We start from the raw sequence: 22,965 nt of genomic DNA on the forward strand, positions 1-22,965 counted from the left end.
ACTGCGCCTGCGCACCTCACCGGTCGATCACTCCGGCAGCCAATGATTACACGGGAAAAGCAAGTAGGCCCCGCCTCCTGCTTTATTACGTAAGCAAAATTACTAAAGGACGCTAAAGTTCTTCGGGTTTTTATTTTTCTCTGTGAAATTCGTCAGCCAGGCAATGAGGTTATGATATTTTGCGATTCATTAAAATCATGAACTTGTTACTGGAAATGTGGATTTAGTTAGGACTGTGTGTGAGGAAAGAGCCTCCCATTTGAACTATAGACGAATTAGTGACAAATCCCCTGAAAATGACAAGTAATGTTTAACCTTAAGTTTATCATACAAACGAAAAACAAGCACAAAATCCACATGATAATGGAAGTCTCTGTTCCTACTGAGTGATGGTTAAATTCAATTTCTGAGGAGCTTAAGTTAATTATCTTTAAATCTGTGTTTATATTTGGCCTCAATACTTGGCCTCGGGTCACTTGAGTCTTTCAATCACCTGATACTTAAAATATGTATATTGTCAATATCTTCATTAGCACATACTTAGTTTTTACAGTGACACCTTTGTGGCAGTTCTAGTGGCTGTAGACCTTCATCTCACTGCAGTCTACTTATTCTTTACTCATTGTGACCTTTTATTATTCTTTTGCTCTTCTGTTTGACTGTTTGACTGTTTTGTTTGCTCCTGGAATGCTGACATCTCTACTCGCTTTTTACGTTATTTTATATTCTAAAGGACAATGGCATATGTGGGTTTGCCTGTATGTATAAATAATTTCATGGGCCGCCAACATTATTATTTTTGTCCTCATCATAATTTATTGAGGGTTTTTTCAGTGTTTCAGAAACAATACTTGGTTTCATCCAGTGGGGGGCATCACTGCACCTGCACGGAGAGCCGTTCATGTTTCTGTTGGTGGAATTCTTTCATTCATCTTCTGTCTTTCTATTATTTAATCGCAGTCATAGAAAGTCACCTTTTACTGCTATATGAAACGAATAAAAACAGACAATGCACTGTTTTAAAGTGAAAAATATATTTTTTTATACATATTGCTGGAAACACTCAATATAAAGGTTAACAGATTGGAGAAATAAACATGGAGATGAAATAGTCAATGTTTTATCCAGTTTATTAAGTATGTAGAAAGCATGTGTGTCAAAATATCAACTCACAGCAACTAGAAAAACCTAAATAGTAGTTGTACTATTAAATACAGAAGTTTACGGATAATGGACAAACTCAAAAATGGAAAGGATTGTTTAAATGAAATGTATTATCTACAATTAAAGATAAACAACCCAAGAGCCGTACACTCCTCCAACAACATACATTCTGCACTGCCCAATTAAGGACATGGAATACATATTATAAACGTGAAAACAAAGCTTTGTCAAAGTAAGCTGCCCAAACAGGAAAACACTTTTTATTAATGTCCAGAAGGTTTCCCCCATTGTGTTTAATGGGAAAACTCTGGGCCACCACAAACCAGATGTGGCCTCCATGACATAAATTAAGGTGTTCCCTGCACCATCAGGCCTCAGGCACAGCCAGACTGCCTATTTAAGGAAAGCCATAGTCTTGCGGCTGCCTTTCAAAACTGCTCTGCATCTGCTCACAACTCTCTCCCCCATGTTTCCACCCTCCAGCCGTACAGAGCGTTCCTCTAAATGTTTAGGCCCTTTTCTCTAAATAAGGCAGCCTTATCGTAGTTCCTGTCATTTCTGCCTTTTCCCAAACATCCCGGGCCGCGTCTGTGGCAGTAGCAGCCTGCAGCCTGCAGCCTGTGCATTCTTTTCCCTTGTATGGAGAAATGGCCTGGCCTGGGTTGTCTTTGTGGGGACCGGCCGGCCTCTCCATTGGCTGGGGTGGAAAGGGGAGTATCCCACCAGGAGTCTGATTCTTTAAACAAACTTTTCAGTAGGACTGGCTGCTTCCCTTCCTCTGCTGTGTGCGACCCAGACAAAAGGAGTTAGAAGGACTCCCAAGTACTTGTACCTGAAGCCAAGGTGAGAAAAGACAGCAGCTTTTTTGAACCACTGGGCTGTATGACTAGATTTTAAATGTGTATGTTTGATGGCTTTCATAGAGTCTGAGAGTGAGATGTCTGTGAGTCCAGGAGTACAATGCTCAGCTGTCAGTGCTTAGGATGAAGGAGCGGACAGAATTACAGGGAGCCTCTGAAGTGCAGCTTTGATGAACAGAACCAGATAAGATACAACAGACCTTTATTCATCTGTGGAGGAAGGCGAAGAGAGACCTGTGGCGCATGTGCACCTAAGATCGACTCTATGCTTAGTTGTTTACCTCCATCTCATCACTATGACACATTAGACAGAGGGATTCCTTAATGCAGCTGTCTCACTGCACATTCTCTTTAACACACATGCATGCACACAGAAAACACACTAACACACACTTTAACACACACTCATCTGATGTCTTTTTATAGAAAGTGAGAGCTTACTTTGCACTCCACTCTGTTTGTTTTTGGAATTCCTGACCCGTCAGCCTTCTAAGTCATCACCACAGTGGTGATGATCTACATGACCTGCATGAGTGAGGGATGATAACATTCTGACTGTTCGGTGACACCAGTGTGTGTGTGCGTGTGTGTGTTTGCAGGACAGAGAAACAGAGAAGCTCTGTCATCAGGGGGATAAGAAGGGGACAGGGGAACTGTGGTGGCCAGGGAACAAATAGAGTTGCTAGTACGAGCCAGGCTGAGGCATGTGAGCTAGATGATTACTCTGCTGGGATCAAAAGTAGTTGGATTTTGTTTTTTTGCACCTTGAAAATGTCAGTTGTCAATTAATCACTCTAGAATGAGAATCCTTCGGAAATCCAACTTATATATTGCTTGCAATAGAACCTCTGATGAAACGTTAAAACGCCCACAGGTCCCAGGAGACAGAGCAGTGCTGCATCACCGGAGCTTAACAAGAATTCATAGTAGAGATAACTAAAATCCAGTTTTTCGAACTGTTTACACTTGAGCCAGTTCATTTGAACAGACTGGAGGAAATCCTCTATTCCTCAAACCTTAAATATGAGCTGTAGAGGCTGTTTGTTTTTCCAGCCTCCTCAGTGACTGTGAGGTGGAGAATGGGAGAGGCTGCGAGCCAGCAGCAAACACCTTCAATGTTTTTCCTTATGTCTGGCACATAGAGAGAGAGAAGCAGTCAAACAGTAGGAGAATGAAATGAAAGACTCCTGCAGCATGTGTGCATAGTGAGAGAAAGGAAGGAGAGAAACCGCTGTTGAAAACCCAAGCAAACATATCTATGTTTTAGGGATTTAAAGTAATCTTGATACAGGGTTAGAATGAATATAATGTATTTTAGAACTCTGGACCCAACCCTGGTCAAACTGCTTTGCATTGACAATAAAAATTAGACTGTTACTTCATTTGCACAGAGATCACACGAGGAAAGTAGGAAGGCAAGATAGGCAAATCTGCCGTGAAGCCTTTGTGAACCATACAGGAAACGGCAGCACATAAACGTTTGCTTATTGACAGATTTAAATAAAGAAGAATTATATTTCCAAATATTAATATTGAAAGGTCTTCAAATTTACCTGAAGCAGCCATACTAACCTGCTCATATCATCACAGTTTAGTTGCTAATTAATAAATAAAATGTATGTCTCATCTCGACAGAGCCCGCTCAAACCCCCTCCCACTGAAGTCTCATTGTAAGTCAAAATACAATAAACCTCTACACCTACTGCCTAAATCCAGATGATAAATTATAGTTCACCTTAGCAATGATGTAATTGTGAGCTGGTAGCTCATACGGTATATTCCCATCACCTCGGTGCTGCTCATGGCATGACGTCACAGCTCTGTGGGATCCATCAGACACATTCACCCCCACCCTCCCTCCTCTCTGTCCAACCTGTCCCCTGTCTGCTATTCCCCACTAGGTATAACACAATCAAAGAGTCACACACACATGCACACACACGACTGACAATACCTTGCAGATGTGAATGACAGGTCTAATTGTGGAAGGAGCCGAAGTTAGCTGCAGTGTGCACCATGGAGACATGTCGTTTTCACACAATCGCTATACCCGACGTTCAGGGAGCATGTGACTTTGTCTCGAGAGAGGAAGCGAGGAAGATTCTCCTGCTTGTGGCAAATACAAGAGAGAAGATAAAAGGGCGTCATGGATACGCTGCTCCAGTTTTTAGACAGTGTAATGCAAAAATATACATAAAATTATGCTCCCCTTCTCAAATGGATGCTGAAAGTCATGCTACCATTGGCAACACAGCCTAAGCACAGTGTTATCTAACCTCTGAATCATATCTCTTGAATGTGCACAGGCCCGGATCCAGCCGCCACCATGTCGAGCAAGCGCGCCAAGGGAAAGACCACCAAGAAGCGCCCCCAGAGGGCCACCTCAAACGTGTTCGCCATGTTCGACCAGTCTCAGATCCAGGAGTTCAAAGAGGCGTTCAACATGATCGACCAGAACAGAGACGGGTTCATTGACAAGGAGGATCTGCACGACATGCTGGCCTCTCTGGGTAAACAGCTTTGTGCTCGGGATGAGTTTTTATGGCTACAAGAGATGACCTGAGGTTCAAAAGCAGAGAAGCACTGCTGTTTTTTAAAGGGGCAAACCACCAATTTTACACTTACACTTTAGTTTACTCATCTTGAGGAGTACAACTGCACCTGTGAGCAGCTGCATGATTTCTGTAGCTCAACCAAGAGCCACTGAGGTATCCTCTAACAATGTCATCAGAGAGTGGAGACCACAAATTCATGACCGCTATCCTGCTTTACAAACTGGAAGGGAGTGTTTGAAAGACACAGGCGTTTATATAGGGGGGAGCTAAGTATAGACCGTATATAAAGATGGACAATGCATCTCCATTTCCACCCACTATCCAGAAATGAAGCCACCATCTTGTGCATGTGGAACCAAAGCTTGTGCAGTAGAGATCCAAGGATGAAGTTGCAGTATCGAGGTTCTGCCAGTACAAATGCTTGACCAATCACAAGTCGATCTCACCTGTCAATCATGACCTTATGATTAAAACCAAACATACGGAAAAAATTAACACTTGAACAAACCCAGATGTGATAAGAACCAGCTAAAAAGATGAAACCATCTTTGAGTTCAACCTGTTTCGCATGTACTTTACCACAGTTCATTACTTTTTGTTCATGTCCCATCTACCTACATGGAGGAGGTGGGGTAGATGATCTATACTGCATTCACCCACCAGGTGGCTATTGGGATGCTTTGGCTTCACATTTGGGAGCTGTCATGTCATCCATCTAGGTCTATGGTGGGGAGTCTGCAAAAGAACCTAGGTGTTGTGGGAAATGTAGGGTCTGCTGCCTCAAATTTGAATTTGAAAAGAACGATGCACAGTGACAACGACAGCATAGAGAATGTATTGCATAGTCCCAACCAAACGTAGGTCGCTGTAACCATGTTGCTCGTCCGCAGGTAAGAACCCCTCTGATGAATACCTGGAGGGGATGATGAGCGAAGCACCAGGACCAATCAACTTCACCATGTTCCTCACCATGTTTGGAGAGAGGCTCAATGGAACCGACCCCGAGGACGTCATCCGCAACGCCTTCGCCTGCTTCGATGAGGAGGGATCTGGTGAGAATATAACCCAAAATGTTATATGCACAGATGACAGCACTGTCAGTGTTTTGTCAACTTCACCGAGGTTATTTGCCTCCGCTAGGGGTGATCCATGAAGACCATCTGAGAGAGCTGCTGACCACCATGGGTGACCGCTTCACAGATGAAGAGGTGGACGAGCTGTTCCGCGAAGCCCCCATCGACAAGAAGGGCAACTTCAACTACGCAGAGTTCACCCGCATCCTGAAACACGGGGCCAAAGACAAGGATGACGAGTAGAGGAGAGGCAACGACTGCCTCCGGCCCCCGCACACAGACACACACACACACACCACAAGCCAATCCCCAGCTCCTACCTTTGACCACCCTGTAGGTTTTAGCGAAATTGAATAGGAAAGCATGTAGGAACATAAATGTCAGAAGTTAAATGTTTACAGGTTTCTCAAAGGTAGGAATGTGGGAATCATATATTTTGCAATACATCACTTTTCAATTTTTAATCGTCATTGAAGGGTTTAACCATGAAGGAGAGGTATATCGCAGCATATGTTACTCGACTGCAGCTTCATCCACTTTGACTGCAGCTCTCCGACCTGTTGGAGGGAGCGTGGTCGGACGGTCAGTGTGTGCGGGGGCTGCTTGGACTGCCGGATTCAGTGCTACATCCAGTACCAGCCATGTTTACCTCTTCCTGCCAATTAGCTACCACACCTGTACAAGCACGGCATCAAAATCTCCTTTTCTGTTACAAGTGTGTCCCTGTATGTTGGAAATGGATAAAGTGATTCTTATATTTGTGTTTATAATTTTTTTTGACAATCAAAAGTGGCAAGTACGACCACTTGAAGAAATGGTTGCTAGAGCTTTTAGTCTAAACTCATATGTCTCTCTCCCATCAGCTGGTTGTGTGTATTGGTTGAAGGATCAGGTATGTCTGTACTGTTAGATGGAATTCAGTCTTAATATTGCTCAGACTAATAAAGTAAGTTTGTTAATGCCATTGACCGCAAAAAGTGAACATATGTGTGTTTGAGTCATTAAAGTCATTTTATTTAATTAATTGGCTTAAAATGCCATTAGCGCATTCATAGTTTTAGCCCTTTGAAATTCAAGGCAGATATACCAGAGCATAAAAGCGCCCACCTGGATAATTTATCTAAAAAGTATTTCTTCTCCGTTACATTACCTCACAATGATGGCTAACCCAACACAAACTAAATATTAATTACTGCAAATTAAAGTAAATTTTTTATATCACTGACAAAAACTGAAAATGTAGGTCTATTTGAAAGAGTAATACTATTATTAATAAATGTTTGCGCCCTGTGTGCAGTAAATAGGCTGAAACCATCAATAAGAAGTTCTGCGTCCAACAACTTGATACATTTCGGATGAGATTACTTACTATAATTTTAAGTCAAACTAATTTTTCCTACTTGCCTTAAAAGCAGCGATTTCAAATCTGTTTCCGCAGGTTTCAACACGTTCAATCTGAGATCATAAAGAACGCAATTTAACATCTCTATGATATAAAGGAATATGATTTACATTTCCCAATAACCCCTAAAAATTAGTATTAATGTCAGAGTAAATGAGGATGCACATTACCAGGAGCAAACTGTGATAAGTCAAAATGTTTCCCATGAATAAACAAGCCTACGGTAAGAGGACAAGAGAGAATTGTTTTTTAAGCCCTCTGACATCCAGTGATGATGCGGTTGGATTATTCTTACAAATTACCTACTTACTAATGCAACAAGAGACAGGATACAGCATTTATGAAAAACTGAACTTTTATTCTTTGAAATGCTGATACAAAACACACATTTAAACTTTAAGGCATATATTGCACGACTATCTTTTATATATATAAAAAAAATGGGGACATGGGGGTTATCCCTCAGTCGTATTAAGGCACAGCAGCCAGTCGGTCCGACTGTCAGTCCTGACTCACCACATGAACTTGAAAAAAGATTTTCGAATGCATCTGGCTGAGAAGACACTACACAGTTTGAGATAAAGATCATGCCAATACATACAAAAAAAAAATATTTACATGCATCAATACATTGTCGGCTCTGATTGGAGCGTCGGTTTGCGCCTAAAACCCCAAATAAACAACAGTATAAAACCTGCCTCCCTAATCTTTAGCCTTTAGCTTTAACTGATAGGTGTCATCAAAGTGGCATTATGTAGAATGAATAACAAAAATATTACTGTAATACTTAGTATCATGACTACTCTTCAACAACATATTACTCATAAGACCCAAACCTGACATGACCTGTGTAAATTGAGGTATAAATGCACATCAGTCTGGTACCTGTAACAATAAAGAAAAACCCCTCCACTGACATGTACTGATGACAACTGGCAGTGAGATGACCAAGTACAAAAAGAAAGTTTCCACATCTGCCAGGAACAAGAAGATGGAGCGATTTGCTGGGGTCAGTGCTCAGCAGTAGAACGACCTCACATTAGATGTTGGGTCCGTGCACATGCTAAATGTAACCGTTTGAACCAAACAAAGGCTCAGAGACTCTGGTAAACATGGTATTTCTGCTACAGTATTATTCCCATGGGAACCTGATTATTCCACACGATGCTACCGCTATTAGACCTACAGCCGGAATACAGTCATATGCTGTGGTTTATGCTAAGACAGTTTCATAGAAACTACAGCTTCAGGAATGATTAGAACAAAGACAACAGAACCCATTTCTAAACAGGCTGGGGAAAAAAGGAATGACAGAAAAGACTACACATATATGCTGCTGAACCTTCCTGGAATAAAGAAGAACATCACATCAGCTACTTTAGTACAACTGCTACATTTGCTTTAGCGCTATTAAGATATCCGAGGTTTGAGTGAAGTTGACCCAATCAATCGACAGGGGAATATGTATAATTTAGCTTTCCTCTGAATGAGAGGATCCAACATTAAGAGATAAAAAGGTGCCACGTCTCACGGCGGGTGTAACATTTCATTTCAGGAGCCGTGAGAGCTCGATGTCATCGGATCACCAGGGCTGCTCACCTCTCTGCTGAAATTGATTTGTGTAACAGATCCGATGTGACCTTCTCCCCTATGACCTACCCCCCCACAATCATTGCAAGGTCACACATGCAAGTGACAGATATGCTTTTAACAGTTAGAGAAAATATTACTGTTTGGCCGAATACACGTGGAGAACTGAAACGACACAGAACGACAGATGTGGGGCTTGTTGAGTGGTTGAGATGAGTGATCATGAGAGTCGATGAACCCCCTCAGCAATTAAAAAAAACAGGAAGATGGAGACGTGGTGACAGACACATTGAGGCGAGTCAGTCAAAGTTGCTGCAGTACAATCAATTTCTGTTTTGCTCATCGCGCCACGAAGAAATAAAAAGGAATATGTAGTGGATTAAGAAAAGACTAAATTTGAATTGCACAGCTACTGAGGAGTTGTTGCTGTTCGTTGAAAAAAACCCAGTAACATCCTCCTTTGTATCCTGGGTGTATAATGGGTGAAAGGCAGCTTAGCCATCAATGTCAGTGCCTTTTGTACATTCATCAAAGTCCAGTACTGTTACTGAAGAGGCCAACTGTGCTGGTGCTGATAATTACACCGATTTCATTTTGTACAATTACTGGATATTTTCCTTCTCGTTCATGAATTGGAACTTGGAAAGTTGTTTTGAAAATGGCATCAAAAAACTTTGCACAATACATTTACTCTGCACTGGGGCACTGGCGTCCTTCAAGAACAGTATATTAAAAACAATAAAAGCTGCTTGAAACAGCACGTCTCTAAAAACACCTCATGTCCGACACTTCCTTTCATTGCTGTGTGTCCTGCAGGCACAGATTCTAATGCAGAAGGACTGGTGATGAAGAAGATACATTCTCATATATACAGTGTTGTGCATCCTCCTCTGCAGAAATACAAAAGGGTTCTTGTCCAGTCCCAGCTCCTAGTTAACAGTTTCACTCACTGTGTGCAGACTGTGCTGTGGGCCCCACGCTGCAGTGATAGGGGTCTTTACCACTTGAAGAGAAGTGGGTTGCCTGGTGTCAGCGTGGACCATGCTCCACACACTGGGTGCCACCGCTGAATTCCTCTGGGTATTACTACTAATGCCGCTTGTGGAAGAGGGCTGAAGAGGAGGAGAGAGCTGGGAGATGAGGCCTGCGAGAGGTGTGATCGTTAGAGAGGCGGGAGACGTCAGGGCTGAAGCTGGGACATGAACTGAAGCCTGGGCAGAGGCAGAGACTGGGGGGGCAGCAGGGGCTGGAGACAATGCTGAGGTTGAGACGGTTGATGGATAGGGAACTGTGACAGGGATTAGAGGGGATTTGTGGAATGGCAGGTAAAGTGGGAATCCTCTGGGGGTTGTGAGAGAGGTAAAGGCCGCGGCAGGAGATGTTGGAACAAGCGCAACAGTTGGATGTGAAGCCACTACAGAGGTGGGACTTCTTGGCACAGAGACTGGGCTTGTAGCTGGCACTGTTGCACTGATAGAAATGGGCAGTGGAGCTGGAGCTGAGCTCGAGACTGGTGCTAATGGAGGAGCAGCCGCTGCTTTCTGAGAATCCAGCTGTCCAAAAACAGAAGCCGACAGTTGCATTAAGGTTGGCAGATGGGCTGGGATGAGCTGAGGCTGGTTTGGACTGGAGGCTCTGGCTGTGTCCTTGTCCAAGGGGCTCCAGATGACTTTATTAATGGGGAGAGGAGACAGCCTGGGGGCTGAGACCAAGACAGAAGCTGGAACTAGTACAGGGGCTGTTTGGGACTGAGCGTCTGGAGACTTGCCCGAAGTTACAGCAGACACCGGAACTGCCATCGCCTTTTCCATCAGACTCTGAGCTCTGGAGGCATCCATCACCTGTTGGCTGTCTTCTGGGGGTGGCGTGGGGCCCATCTCGCTGCTGTAGGCACTGCACTGTGCTTCCACTGGTTCAGTCTTTACAACCTCTGTTGGTTTGCTCTGGCTCTCCTGGAGCCTCTTCAGGTTCTCTTGCTCCGCTGCCCTCTGTAGAGCTGCGTCCACTAGGAGCCTCAAGTCGCTGAAGTCCTGCGTGGGGAACAGCTCAGGGGGAGTTGGGGGAGGCGTGTTGAAGAGGCCGCTGTTGGGGCTAGCTGCCATTGTTGTGCTGGTAAGACAAGCTTGATTAAACCCTTGCTCCTCTGCTTCCCTTAGCAAACTTTGTGTGTCCAGCCTCATGAGCGCCTGCACAGATCCTTCTATACCCGGGTAGCCAGCCCCCGTCAAGATGGCTGTCGCTGTGTTGCCAAGAAGACTGAGGTCCAGTGTGGGGCCGGAGCGGATGACAGACGGGCGCTGTTGAGATGAACGTGGGGAAGAGTTTCTCTCAGGGGAGCTGGCTCCCCCTCCATTAGATGAGTGGCCATCGCTTTTACCACCCACCTTTCTGGAGATGGTGAACTTAGTGGGGTCTTTTCCATCCTTGCGAAGCAGGTCAGGGAGGAGGCGGCGACGTGCGTTGATGAACCAGTTGCATATCTGGGGAAATAGGTAAAATGTTTGGCATGAGCAGAGCTGATTCACTCTTTGATGCTTGATTTATGACAGCCTCAAACTGCTCTCAATTAGCCAGATCCCCAAAAACACATTCAGGATCTTAAAACGACCTGAGCCCCTTGATTTCAGCAACCTACTACAATTTCTTCTTCATCTCCATCTGGAGATGAGACCTTACTTAACACCCTCTAGTGGTACTAGCCCCCCACACAATGGAGAGACAGATGAAAGACATCAGAAATCTGGCAGTAATGAGGGCCTGAGCTCAAATATGCTGAGCCACAGAGAAGGCAGCCAAAGGCATTCCAGTGAACAGACTACAAAACAAGAAAGTGCGCTGCTGCCTCTTGCTGATCTGTAATGCTTTATCTAATGCAGTCTATGTGTTTGTGGGGGCCCGCATGGAAAAAGGAAAAGATTACTAGAGATGCAATGAAGTAAAAGGGAAGCATGGAAGGGTCCTCCAGTTTATTGTGACAATAACATGTGATTACCGTTTTGCTGCCACTTGAGAGCATTAATATGCAGTTTCATGTTAAATTTGTATAATATGTATGATTCAACATAAATAAATGAATATGAGCAAGTTAAACATAAAGATATAATTAACCAGAATGGGATACTTCCTGTGTGCTGCTGGGAAAAAAAATAAAACAAAATAAACAAAAAATGAATAAAAGGAATACAAGACTGAATGAAAGTTCCTCACCTGCAGCACTGAGAGGTTGGTCTGGCCTGACAGGCTGAGCTTCTCCTGCTCCGACGGGTAGGCGTTGAAGCGGTGCTCGTACAGCCAGCTCCGCAGAATCTGCACCGCCTCCTTGGGCAGGTTGCCACGGCGACGGCGCTTCCCTAGGAGCCCCCTTCCTGACAGGTCGAGTGGGGAGCCATCATCGCTGTCCGACATGGCCGAGGAGTGCTCCTGCTCCGGGCGCTCTTCCTCCAGAGCTGAGGGAGAGGAGGGTACGGCCGTTAGTCATGTTCACTGCCACAGCTCTGACTGTCATTTACCAGAACATGGCAGTAGCTTATATTAGATATGCTACTTATTGGAGGTATCCTTTTGTTATATTAAGAGCCGATATAACAATGTACATGAATATATTGTTGAACAGATATGCTCAGGCTGGGTCTCTACAGAAAAGGGGTACAGCCTTATTTTCTCACAGTGGTAGAAGCTGTATGAGCTCAGGCTGGTCAGAAGAATAAACAGTTTGTTTGAACGGCTCCCGCTGTCTCAGTTCACGAGTGTCAGCTACTTTTAACCTCCAGTCCCCCCCGGTCTAGAGTGAGGTACACCGGGGCTTCGTGTTCATGTTCATACAACAGCTCTGGGGTTTGAACTCTGTTGTGAGTCTCCTTTTCAATCCACGTTTGGCCACTGGAGGGAATCTCCCCCTCAAAATGGAGCATGCCTGGTCCCAGGGGTGGGCCACAGAATGCAGTAAATGTCTTTCTCTGGAGCTGGGTGAAACCTGACCCCCCGGGGCAGCGCCTGTCTCCACAAAGGAGATTGTGTGCATATCAACATCACAGTAGCCAGTGGCCCAGGAATCTATTGACCATGCAGGAGGAGGCCGTTTTCACCTCATGCCAGCTCTGACGATGAGACTGCTGGAGCGGTTGACAAAATCTTTTCAGTGCAGCATTCCTCTACGACGAGCCATGTACGAGACTGAGTTGGAGTAGTTAGTGTGTGGTGTGGGGGGGCTCATAACATGCAAATGCTAATTTTAATTGAATGGACCCCCCCCCCCCCCCCCCCCAATTCTGTAAATTAGCAAACCTCCTTTTACTGTGTTAAAGCTGGGCCAGTTTGTCAGATGGATAATAGTGGGACCTCATCATGACATTTACACCACAACTTATAAACTTTCTGTTCCCAATGAATGACTTAAAAACAACAACCACAGATTCTATATATAGTACTGAAGAGATGTTTTTTTTTCCATCATATCAAATTAACTCTGAGTGACATTTTAATACTTGGTGCATTGTACTGCAGAGGGATTTCTGTTAAAATTTGCAAACTATAAATATTATATAAAGCTTTCAAATCTATAATAAATAATGAAACACTGATCTCAGTAGCAGCACTCTGATTTTGAGAGAATGGGGGCTTTATATTTATCATCATACCCTGTTGTTAACTTGCTACTTTCTAATGCTCTTTTAGTTAAGTGTTAGTTTATGGTCTTGTGTAATTCATTTAATTTCCTGTGCTATTTCGATTAGGTACTGGTTCTGCATTTACTCCAAATACACTTCATAGTTTCCTTTTGACTTTTGAATTTATGTTTAGACTTAATCCTCCATGGTTTTAGCCTATTGTGACCCGAGCATTTCACTGCCAGCGACTGCTTAATGTTATTGTTGTGCATTTGATAATACAAATCTTGAATCTATTGTACATTGTGTTATTTGAATGTTGAAGCAAAACTGTCATTTCTTACATAATACAGGAGGACAATAACTCGAGTGGGCCATTTGTTGGACACAGAGTTTGACAGTCGGCTCAGGTCGTCCCTGAGTAGGCCACCACATAGCTGCTCAGCCTCGCCTCCACTGGATTTATATCTGGCGCAATTAAACATCTGCCCCCCATCCAACGTTGGGTGGAAACTGGGTGTGATAGATCTGATCAAAGCAGCAGGGGCAGATTTCAGACAGATGTCACATCCCAGACAGCTCGGAGTCGCTCCACAGAGGCCGAACTGTCAAACTGGACAACTTGTTGTTTACATAAACATCTCGTCTACAAACCCGAGCCACGCTCTCCTGCGGGAGGAAGGGAGCGAGCACATGTTCCTATCAGAGTCTGAAAAGTCGCCCGAGCTCCAGCTGCAGATTTTGAATGCGACCGTTAACAACAACTACACGCTCCACGCATCAGACACCAAACTTTTTTTTTCACAGAGGGAGCGATGCCGTCACGCAAGAAAAAACACGAGGGGCCGCTTCGACAAATAAAACCGAATGTTGCGTTCAAACACGCACGAAACCGAAATTGGCCATCTGGGGCGCACAAAGGAGGCAGACAGGCACCGCACAGCCTCCCGCATGTCGCTCAGCCTCTCTCCACCAGATGGACACCATGCCTCCTCCTCCTCCTCAGATAACTAGCAGGCTAGCTCTCCTCTCCCTCCACATTCAAACACACACGCTGCACACAAAGCCCCCGCACGCCGCGCACAGCCGACAGCAAAGACGCGGCGGTCGGACACTTTTTGTTGTTGAGAGCAGTTACACGAGCGCGGCAGTGATAAAAAAAAAAAACACGACATGTCTGAGTGTGTGTGTGTGTGGTGTGTGTGTACGCGTGTGCTCACCTCGTTTGAATGCTTTCATTCTTTGTTGTGCGCTGGAAACACGCAGCTGTCCAAGTTGCTCCGTACAAAACGTGCCCGAGACGATGGTTGACGCAGCGGCACTTTCAGACGCACGCGGTGTTGCGCTTTTTCTTTTTGTTTGTTTGTTTTCCGCTTCCCGCACAAACACGTTCGTCTTTCTCCCGCAACACAACCAGGCTTCACGTCCCCGCACACTCCGCGTCCATCGCACTACATGAGTGTTTTCGGCTCCTTCTTGTTTTACCTGCAGCAGCAGCGGCAGCAGCTCTTTGCCAATCTTGACAGTCGCAGCTGAAGTGGTCCCGCCTCCTCCGCCGGCCCCGGCCAATCCCTGCCCTCCATTCCGCATCCCTGGGCAGCAGTCAGCCAATCGCCGCGCTCCGCCACACAGGGCAGACAGGAGCCTCGTCTCATTGTGACTGACGGAAAGAAGCGTTTCATTCAAAATATAGTGCGGCCATTGAAAGTAACGTTGTTGTGACAACGACGCACATTCGATTTTTTGAAGTCGTTCCGTCGCGCTTGTGTTTTTCACTCGTCGCGTTCGGGCGCGCGGTTTATTCCTGTGGGCGCCTCAGTGTGTGATCAGGCTTTTACGTAACAAAATGTTCTGGTTACGTAAATCATAAACGTCGACTGGTCGCCACATCTGACTGGTTCCTGAGAGAATCCCCTACATGTTTCACACTGTTATTAGAGTCATCTCTGTAGCGATGCTGCACACGTGAGGAAACTGAAAACTCAGGGGGGGAATGTTGGAAATCCTCAAAAGTCTGGTTTTAAAACAAAATACCGTTCAAATGTAGAACAATGACGTGTCTAAATCTTTCGTATATTTCGATAACACGTTTTACACAAACGTGTAATAATCTTCTAACGTTTCTCAGGTTTCTGCAAGAAAATACAAAGACATTCCCACAAACCAAAGAAGAGTCAAGATTAAAAAATAAAGCCATTATTATATAAAACTGCAATATACAATTAAAATGTAGAACTATAGTTTAATGTAGTATATAAAGTAGTGTGTCTAAATATTGCTTATATTTAGTCACATAATACTTCTTCTAATATTTCTTATGTTTTTCAAAAAATATGTGTGGTGATTCCTAAAAGTCAAAGATCCCCTAAAACCTAATTAATGTGACAAATGATTTAAAATAAAGTCTCTTGAGTGTAGGATAATATGAAACTGTAGTGTACAGTGAGAATGTAGAGCTAGTATGTAATCTAAAGAGAACTGTATACGTATTGACAAATAGACACAATACTCCTAATATTTCATAGGTTCCTTTGTGAAAAATAAATGAGGGATATGGAAAATCTTGACAGCGTCCAGGAGTTTGTCTCAAACCTAATGAGAGTGAATCATGATTTCAAATTGAAGCCACAAAGTATTATGTGTCATGTGTATTGTGTGTACACATAATACTTACTCACACACAATATACACTTTCTTCTATTATTCCTTCAGAGATGTCCTGGAAAGAGTCATGATTTAAAAATGTGAAACCTAAGTATTATGTGTGTATATTGTTCTTATATTTATACTCATAATACTTCTACATGTACACATAATACTTGCTCGTCTGATATTTCTTAAAATAAAAAGAATGAGAGCTTAGTCATTAAAATGTAGCACTAGAGTATAATGTGTCTGAATACATTATCTGTCACTGTGGCAGTCAACAAAAGGAAGAGAAAATACATGTGTGTGACTGAAACACAGATTTACAGTTAAAACGAAATACATACATTTCTGAAGTGTAACTTTTCGATTTCCGTTGAACAAATATTTTTTAAAGGCAATTACAATCAATATGAAGTTTTATCTTTAAAAAAGAAAAAAAATACAATCACGATAACTTATGCAAAAGACAGGAAGCAAGTTTTTTTGAGAAAGTACTGTGTTCATTTTATTGAATGTTGCGCCTCTCTGTTATACATTTGAACAACCTCGAAACAGTATAAATATCTAGAGCATTGTAAAAGAGGAGGATTTTCAGTCTGGGTTTTTTTCTTATTTACAGAAGACAACTTTAAGAAGCAAAGAGCGGGGAAGAAAATGCAAGATTACCAGTTTCATCTTATAATCAAAGAACTCTTTTTTACTCAGTATTGCACATATCTTTTTAAATGTTACCAGAGTATAGTGACGTGAATCTAGAAAGTTTCATTTTATGAAAGATACGCACGCACAAAACTTAGTCTCAAACATAATAACCCTTTTATTCTAAACCCCCACAAACCCTGATTTACACACAGCCTATATAATAATATACAGAACAGACCCTATTCTTTAAAATATGTGCTTGCCTCATAAAATATTTGATCTAGACACTTTTTTGCTACATCATGTATGTGTGATAAACTCTGCCCCTCACCCTTTCCCCAGGTTTATGCCTCTGCAAACAAAAGCAGAGATGCTAATGACCCATTTGTGTTTTTGCAGGCAGGGGTCTGGACGACTGTGTGTGGGAGGGAATTCACTGCTCCACCAGCTGAGGCAAACTCTCTTTTCCGGGTTTGTTTTTGTCTGTCACTCGCGGTGGAGCCAATTCTTGTCTGTCCTGGAATGTAGAAAAGGTGGCAAAGACATGAAACAATCCATTTATGTGATGATGCCAAAACTATTGTGGAGGGAAAAGTAAAGCTATACAAGTGTGACATTTCCCTCCGCTTGTTTAGCAGACTATTGCTTTTTCTTCACATTATAGGGACAATAACATAACCAGAGAACTACTGTTTACTGCGGCTCGAAGAAACTCCTATAAGAGCGTTCAGCTGAACTCAAGTCTTAAATTGTAAATGAAGCTCCGCCAAAACAAACTGCTGCTTAAGCAAATGCTTTTGAAATGGAAGTTTTGACTTTAAAAGGCCAAATCTATCAACTCTATACGGGGGCCATTATCACCCCTCAAATCAATGGCTTTACAGTGAGCAACCCCCCCCCCCCCCCCCCCCTCTCTCCTGATAGTGCAGCTGTTTGGATCATGTATAACCCAACCCAGGAAATAGGCCGAGGTGTGTCCCGGTGATGCGTGTGTGTGTGTGTATTGGAGGGAGAAGTCTTGTCAAAATGTATGAGACGAGCTCGCTTTCATCCTCTTAAGAATGCCACTGACATCTCTTGGCAGTTCGCACATCCCCAAGTTTCAGCAGACTGGAAGAAATAAGAAGAAGCAGCGCTTTTCAGAGTGTGATGCTCGGGTCACAGAGCAGCTTTTTCTGTGTCTTCCTGCCCCCCCCAGCGTATTTCAGAAGCCACACTGCGTTTGATCTGCGTTCCAGTCAGGCACAGGCATACAGATTTGTGTGCGTGTGTATGTGTGTGTGTGTGTGTGTGCGCGAGAAGGGTTGACAGCAGGGTCTGGGCCTGAAAACACAATCAGCAGTCAATGAAGGAGACTTAAAATGGAAAATGATGTGATCCATGCAATGCTTTCAACATATTCTAAAAAATGTAGAGGCTGGATGTAGTGAGGAAACTTCAACTGACAATAAGCTAACCTGTTCACACAAACAAGAGACAACTACACTATGCTTATTTGGGGAAAACGACTTGTCACACACACACATATCGCCCCTTCCTGGCAGTCAGAAATCAAATCAAGCCACTCGGCTGAGTCAAACAAAGGCCTTCAGGTGCTAACGATTACCATCCACCTCCATCAAATGGACGGGCCATTGACAGCAGCCTGGGAGCAGGCTATTGACACCCCTGAGTCATTTTCCCTTGCTGAGAGTCATCCCCTGCAGGCAAACACAACAGGCAAACAAAGAGCCACCATCCAGAGAAAGCTCTGGCCTAAGATAAAGAAAGAATGAGGGTGATCTGGCTTTTTCCAATTCAAAGCCCCAGGCTGCATTTTTTTCCCAGTCACAGTGGGTGAGGAGGCAGCAGTGGAAGCTGTGGAATGACAGTGCTGCAGTTTAACATAAGTAATCCGGAAGAGGAGGCTTGCTTACTATTAAATACTACTGTATTTGGAAGAAACGTTAGCGGAAGACAGGAAAACAAGTGTGGCTGATTTGAGGGGTGTTGGGGCTGTCGTTACTTCCAGTGTGAAATACTACACCTCAAAATGCACCAGGCGATTCTGTAAATATGGGTAAACCAGTGCTGTCAGCAGAATTATGACAGACCTGGTCTGATTCTTAGTCTGATTTTTGGTGAAAAGATGGAACGTGAGCCATGAAAGAACCTGTTACAGTTTGGGGCAGATCCTGGATTTTCTTTTCACTTTGTGAGATAGTGTTTTTGGACATTTTCACTAATTTCCCAGAGAACTTCAATGGCACTCAGCAGTCCCCCAGATTCAATCAAGCTGCCCCAAATATCACACAAGCATAAATATTCCAGATTTCATCAAGATCAATGAATTAATCCTCAGAAAACAGTGAAAATATCAAAATATCTCCCAAAGTTGAAATCAAATAATCCTTGATTCACCCCTGATCTGGATCCGCACCACATTTAATGGGTTCTTCCCTGACACATACACCATCCTTCCATCAAGATTTGTGAAAGTCAGTTTTTTCTTTTAAAAAAAAATCTTGCTCACAAACCAACCACCAAAAAACCCAACAGGACTGAAAACAAAACCTCCACGGTGAAGACCATACTTCATGAATCATAACTTCAGTCATAAATCAGTCATGTTTAGGGAACTGATAATATGAGTGTGCAATCGGGTGTAGCCTGATTGAGTTTAAGGGGACTGTTGGTGGAGATATGCGCTCTGTCTTTCTTTGTTATAACACTCACAGTAAATGCTTTTCATTGTATGGATATGTAACAATGCACTTGAAACTAAGCATTGTTGCTCCTTAGAGGTCAGGGGGTTTCCATGCAGAGGAGGATGACAGCGATGTTGATTGAGACTCAAACTCTGTTCAGTCTTTTCAAGCCTTATTTCATGTTGCACTTAAACTGTGTTGTTCCTGAACTTCCCAGCTCCCTTTGAACCTGAGCTCTCCACAAACAATGTGTCCTTTACTGTTCCAGTTCTGCTCCGGCTCCTGGACATGTGCATATCTAGACGTTGAATCTGGAATACACACTGGGCTACAGTCCTCCACTCCATCTATTTTCACAGCGAGCAGTTACCACCGGGCTCCCTGCTGTTGACATTTAAACACACAAGATGAATTTGAATCAGCGAATTCATCTTTGGCTTGTGCAGTCTTCCATGGGAAAATAAAAGCAAGTAGCGTTCAATAAAAGATGAAAACACAATGGCTAATGTATGTAATGCTTTAATTAAATATTTTCTCTTTCAATAAAAAAGTGCAGATACTTTGAATGATGTTCAATGGAGGGAAAAACAATAATGGTAACAAAAAAAATTAAGATTTTGTTAGGTGATCGTGGCAAAATAAATCAAATGCTTTTGAAACAGTATAAAAAACCGTAGGACTCAAGTTCTACTGTGTGTCCCCACAAACAAAAACACACAGTATCCTTCATACTCAGCCGGCTGCGTTAATTTAGTAAAAGACCTAGATTGATTTGAAATGTTGTCAGTTGAATGCTAAGTGATTTTTATAAAAGCACTTAAAAGAAGCCTTGCAAAGGGTTACAGCACAAACAGGAAGTTAATGGATCAGAGACAAGCAAAAGAATCGGAGAGGGCGTTTTACCTACAGAAGAAAGAATTCAGTAAATGTTGTGACTAAGCTCAATCTCAATCTGAGATCCTAATGATCGGATGTGCTTTCATTTCAACCAATAACAGATCCTCACCAGTGTTCTAAAAAATATTTTGGCATAAAAACACACAAACATAAAAGATTGAATTGCTAGGAACTAGGTAATATCCACTCAAACCTGACTTTCAATTTCGTCATTCCAAAAATATTCACAAAAATTGGATCTAATCAGATTTTTATACAGAACAAAGGATGAGTAAACAAATTAATAAAAGGAAGACGGACGTAGATAGGTGGGGGTTTGTCAAGTGTCGTGCAGTGGATGTAGTATGGGCGGTGTGTGGGACGGCCACAAGGCGGCGCTGTGCAAAGCTACAAGATGGCCCGTGATCTGGGAAGAGAAGACGATGACGTACCTGGAGAGGAGCACGAGCGCTCGTCTCCTGTCCACATTATAGATCTTATAGCCGAGACAGAGGAAAATTTAAAACAGTCTTCATATAGATTCTTTAGGATATAATCGTCATATTAACAATATCTTCATTAACAATTGTATGATATCAAGAGTAGTAACGAGAAAAAGACATGAGTTCGTCGACCGAGGTCTCCTGCTGCCAGGTCTCTCATCTCATTTTCATCCGCTTATCCGGGGTCGGGTCGCGGGGGGAGCAGCTCAAGCAGGGGGCCCCAGACTTCCCTTTCCCGGGCCACATTGACCAACTCTGACGGGGGGATCCCGAGGCGTTCCCAGGCCAGTGTTGAGATATAATCTCTCCACCTAGTCCTGGGTCTTCCCCGAGGTCTCCTCCCCACTGGACGTGCCTGAAACACCTCCCAAGGAAGGCGCCCAGTGGGCATCCTTACCAGATGCCCGAACCACCTCAGCTGACTCCTTTCTAAGTGAAGGAGCAGCGGCTCTAATCCGAGTTCCTCACGGATGGCTGAGCTTCTCACCCTATCCCTAAGGGAGACGCCAGCCACCCTTCTGAGAAAACTCATCTCGGCCGCTTGTACCCGTGATCTCGTCCTTTCGGTCATCACCCAGCCCTCATGACCATAGGTGAGGATAGGAACGAAGATCGACCGGTAGATCGAGAGCTTTGCCTTGCGGCTCAGCTCTCTTTTCGTTACAACGGTGCGGTAAAGCGAACGCAATACCGCCCCCGCTGCTCCGATTCTCCGGCCAATCTCACGCTCCATAGTACCCTCACTCGCGAACAAGACCCCAAGGTACTTGAACTCCTTCACTTGGGCTAAGGACTCATTTCCTACCCGGAGTAAGCAATCCATCGGTTTCCTGCTAAGAGTCATGGCCTCAGATTTAGAGGTGCTGATCCTCATCCCAGCCGCTTCACACTCGGCCACCAGCCGATCCAGTGAGTGCTGAAGGTCACAGGCCGATGATCCAATGAGGACCACGTCATCTGCAAAAAGCAGTGACGAGATCCTCAGACCACCGAACTGCAACCCCTCCCCACCCCGACTACGCCTCGATATCCTGTCCATGTATATCACAAACAGGATTGGTGACAAGGCGCAGCCCTGGCGGAGACCAGCATCCACTGAGAACGAAACTGACTGGCTGCCGAGGACGCGAACACAGCTCTCGCTTTGGGAGTACAGGGATTGGATGGCCCTGAGGATAGACCCCCTTACCCCATACTCCCGCAACACCTCCCACAGTTTCTCCCGGGGGACCCGGTCATACGCCTTCTCCAGATCCACAAAACACATGTAGACCGGATGGGCATACTCCCAGGCCCCCTCCAGGATCCTTGCGAGAGTGAAGAGCTGGTCTGTAGTTCCACGTCCGGGGCGAAAACCGCATTGTTCCTCTTCAATCTGAGGTTCGACGATCGGCCGAACCCTCCTTTCCAGCACCTTGGAGTAGACCTTACCAGGGAGGCTGAGAAGTGTGATGCCCCGGTAATTGGCACACACTCTCTGGTCCCCCTTTTTGAACAGGGGAACCACCACCCCAGTTTGCCACTCCTTTGGCACTGTACCCGACTCCCACGCGATGTTGAATAGGCGTGTCAACCATGACAGCCCCTCAACACCCAGAGCCTTTAGCATTTCTGGCCGGATCTCATCAATCCCTGGGGCCTTGCCACTGCGGAGATGTTTGACCACCTCAGTGACCTCCACCAGGGAAATTGACGATGAAACACCATCAACCTCGAGCTCTGCCTCCAACATAGAGGGCGTGTTATTCGGATTCAGGAGTTCCTCAAAGTGTTCCTTCCAACGTCCGACAACCTCCTCAGTTGAGGTCAACAGAGTCCCATCCTTACTGTACACAGCTTGGATGGTTCCCCGTTTCCCCCTCCTGAGGTGCCGGATAGTCTTCCAGAAACACTTTGGTGCCGACCGAAAGTCCTTCTCCATGACCTCTCCGAACTTCTCCCACACCCGCTGCTTAGCCTCCGACACGGCAGCAGCTGCAGCCCTTCGGGCCTGTCGGTACCCTGCAACCGAGTCAGGAGTCCTCCAGGATATCATATCCCGGAAGGCCTCCTTCTTCAATCGGACGGCTTCCCTGACCACCGGTGTCCACCACGGTGTCCGAGGGTTACCGCCCCTTGAGGAGCCTAAGACCCTGAGGCCACAGCTAGCCGCCGCAGCTTCAGCAATGGAGGCTTTGAACACCGCCCACTCCGGCTCAATGCCCCCAACCTCCACAGGAATGCCAGAAAAACTCCGCCGGAGGTGTGAGTTGAAGATACCTAGGACGGGGGCCTCCTCCAGACGTTCCCAGTTCACCCGCACTACTCGTTTGGGCTTACCAGGTCTATCCGGAAATTTCCCCCACTCCCTGATCCAA

General features: G+C 44.6%; 2 protein-coding genes across 2 annotated transcripts; one reads left to right on the forward strand and one right to left on the reverse strand.

Annotated features, from left to right (window-relative positions):
* Positions 1-1,873: 1,873 nt before the first annotated feature.
* myl9b (myosin, light chain 9b, regulatory) lies at positions 1,874-6,634 on the forward strand. Its single transcript, XM_062398233.1, has 4 exons — positions 1,874-2,007; positions 4,331-4,534; positions 5,470-5,631; positions 5,720-6,634. Exons 2-4 carry the CDS (start codon positions 4,351-4,353, stop codon positions 5,893-5,895), a joined length of 522 nt encoding a protein of 173 aa, XP_062254217.1. The 5' UTR covers positions 1,874-2,007; positions 4,331-4,350; the 3' UTR covers positions 5,896-6,634.
* A 774-nt stretch (positions 6,635-7,408) lies between these two features.
* Positions 7,409-14,728, reverse strand: LOC133963184 (mucin-2). Its single transcript, XM_062398234.1, has 3 exons — positions 14,472-14,728; positions 11,852-12,090; positions 7,409-11,124 (listed from the first exon to the last, which is right to left on the reverse strand). Exons 1-3 carry the CDS (start codon positions 14,488-14,490, stop codon positions 9,574-9,576), a joined length of 1,809 nt encoding a protein of 602 aa, XP_062254218.1. The 5' UTR covers positions 14,491-14,728; the 3' UTR covers positions 7,409-9,573.
* Positions 14,729-22,965: the final 8,237 nt, after the last annotated feature.

The sequence above is a fragment of the Platichthys flesus genome, chromosome 2, assembly GCF_949316205.1.
Source record: "Platichthys flesus chromosome 2, fPlaFle2.1, whole genome shotgun sequence".
NCBI lineage: Eukaryota > Metazoa > Chordata > Actinopteri > Pleuronectiformes > Pleuronectidae > Platichthys > Platichthys flesus.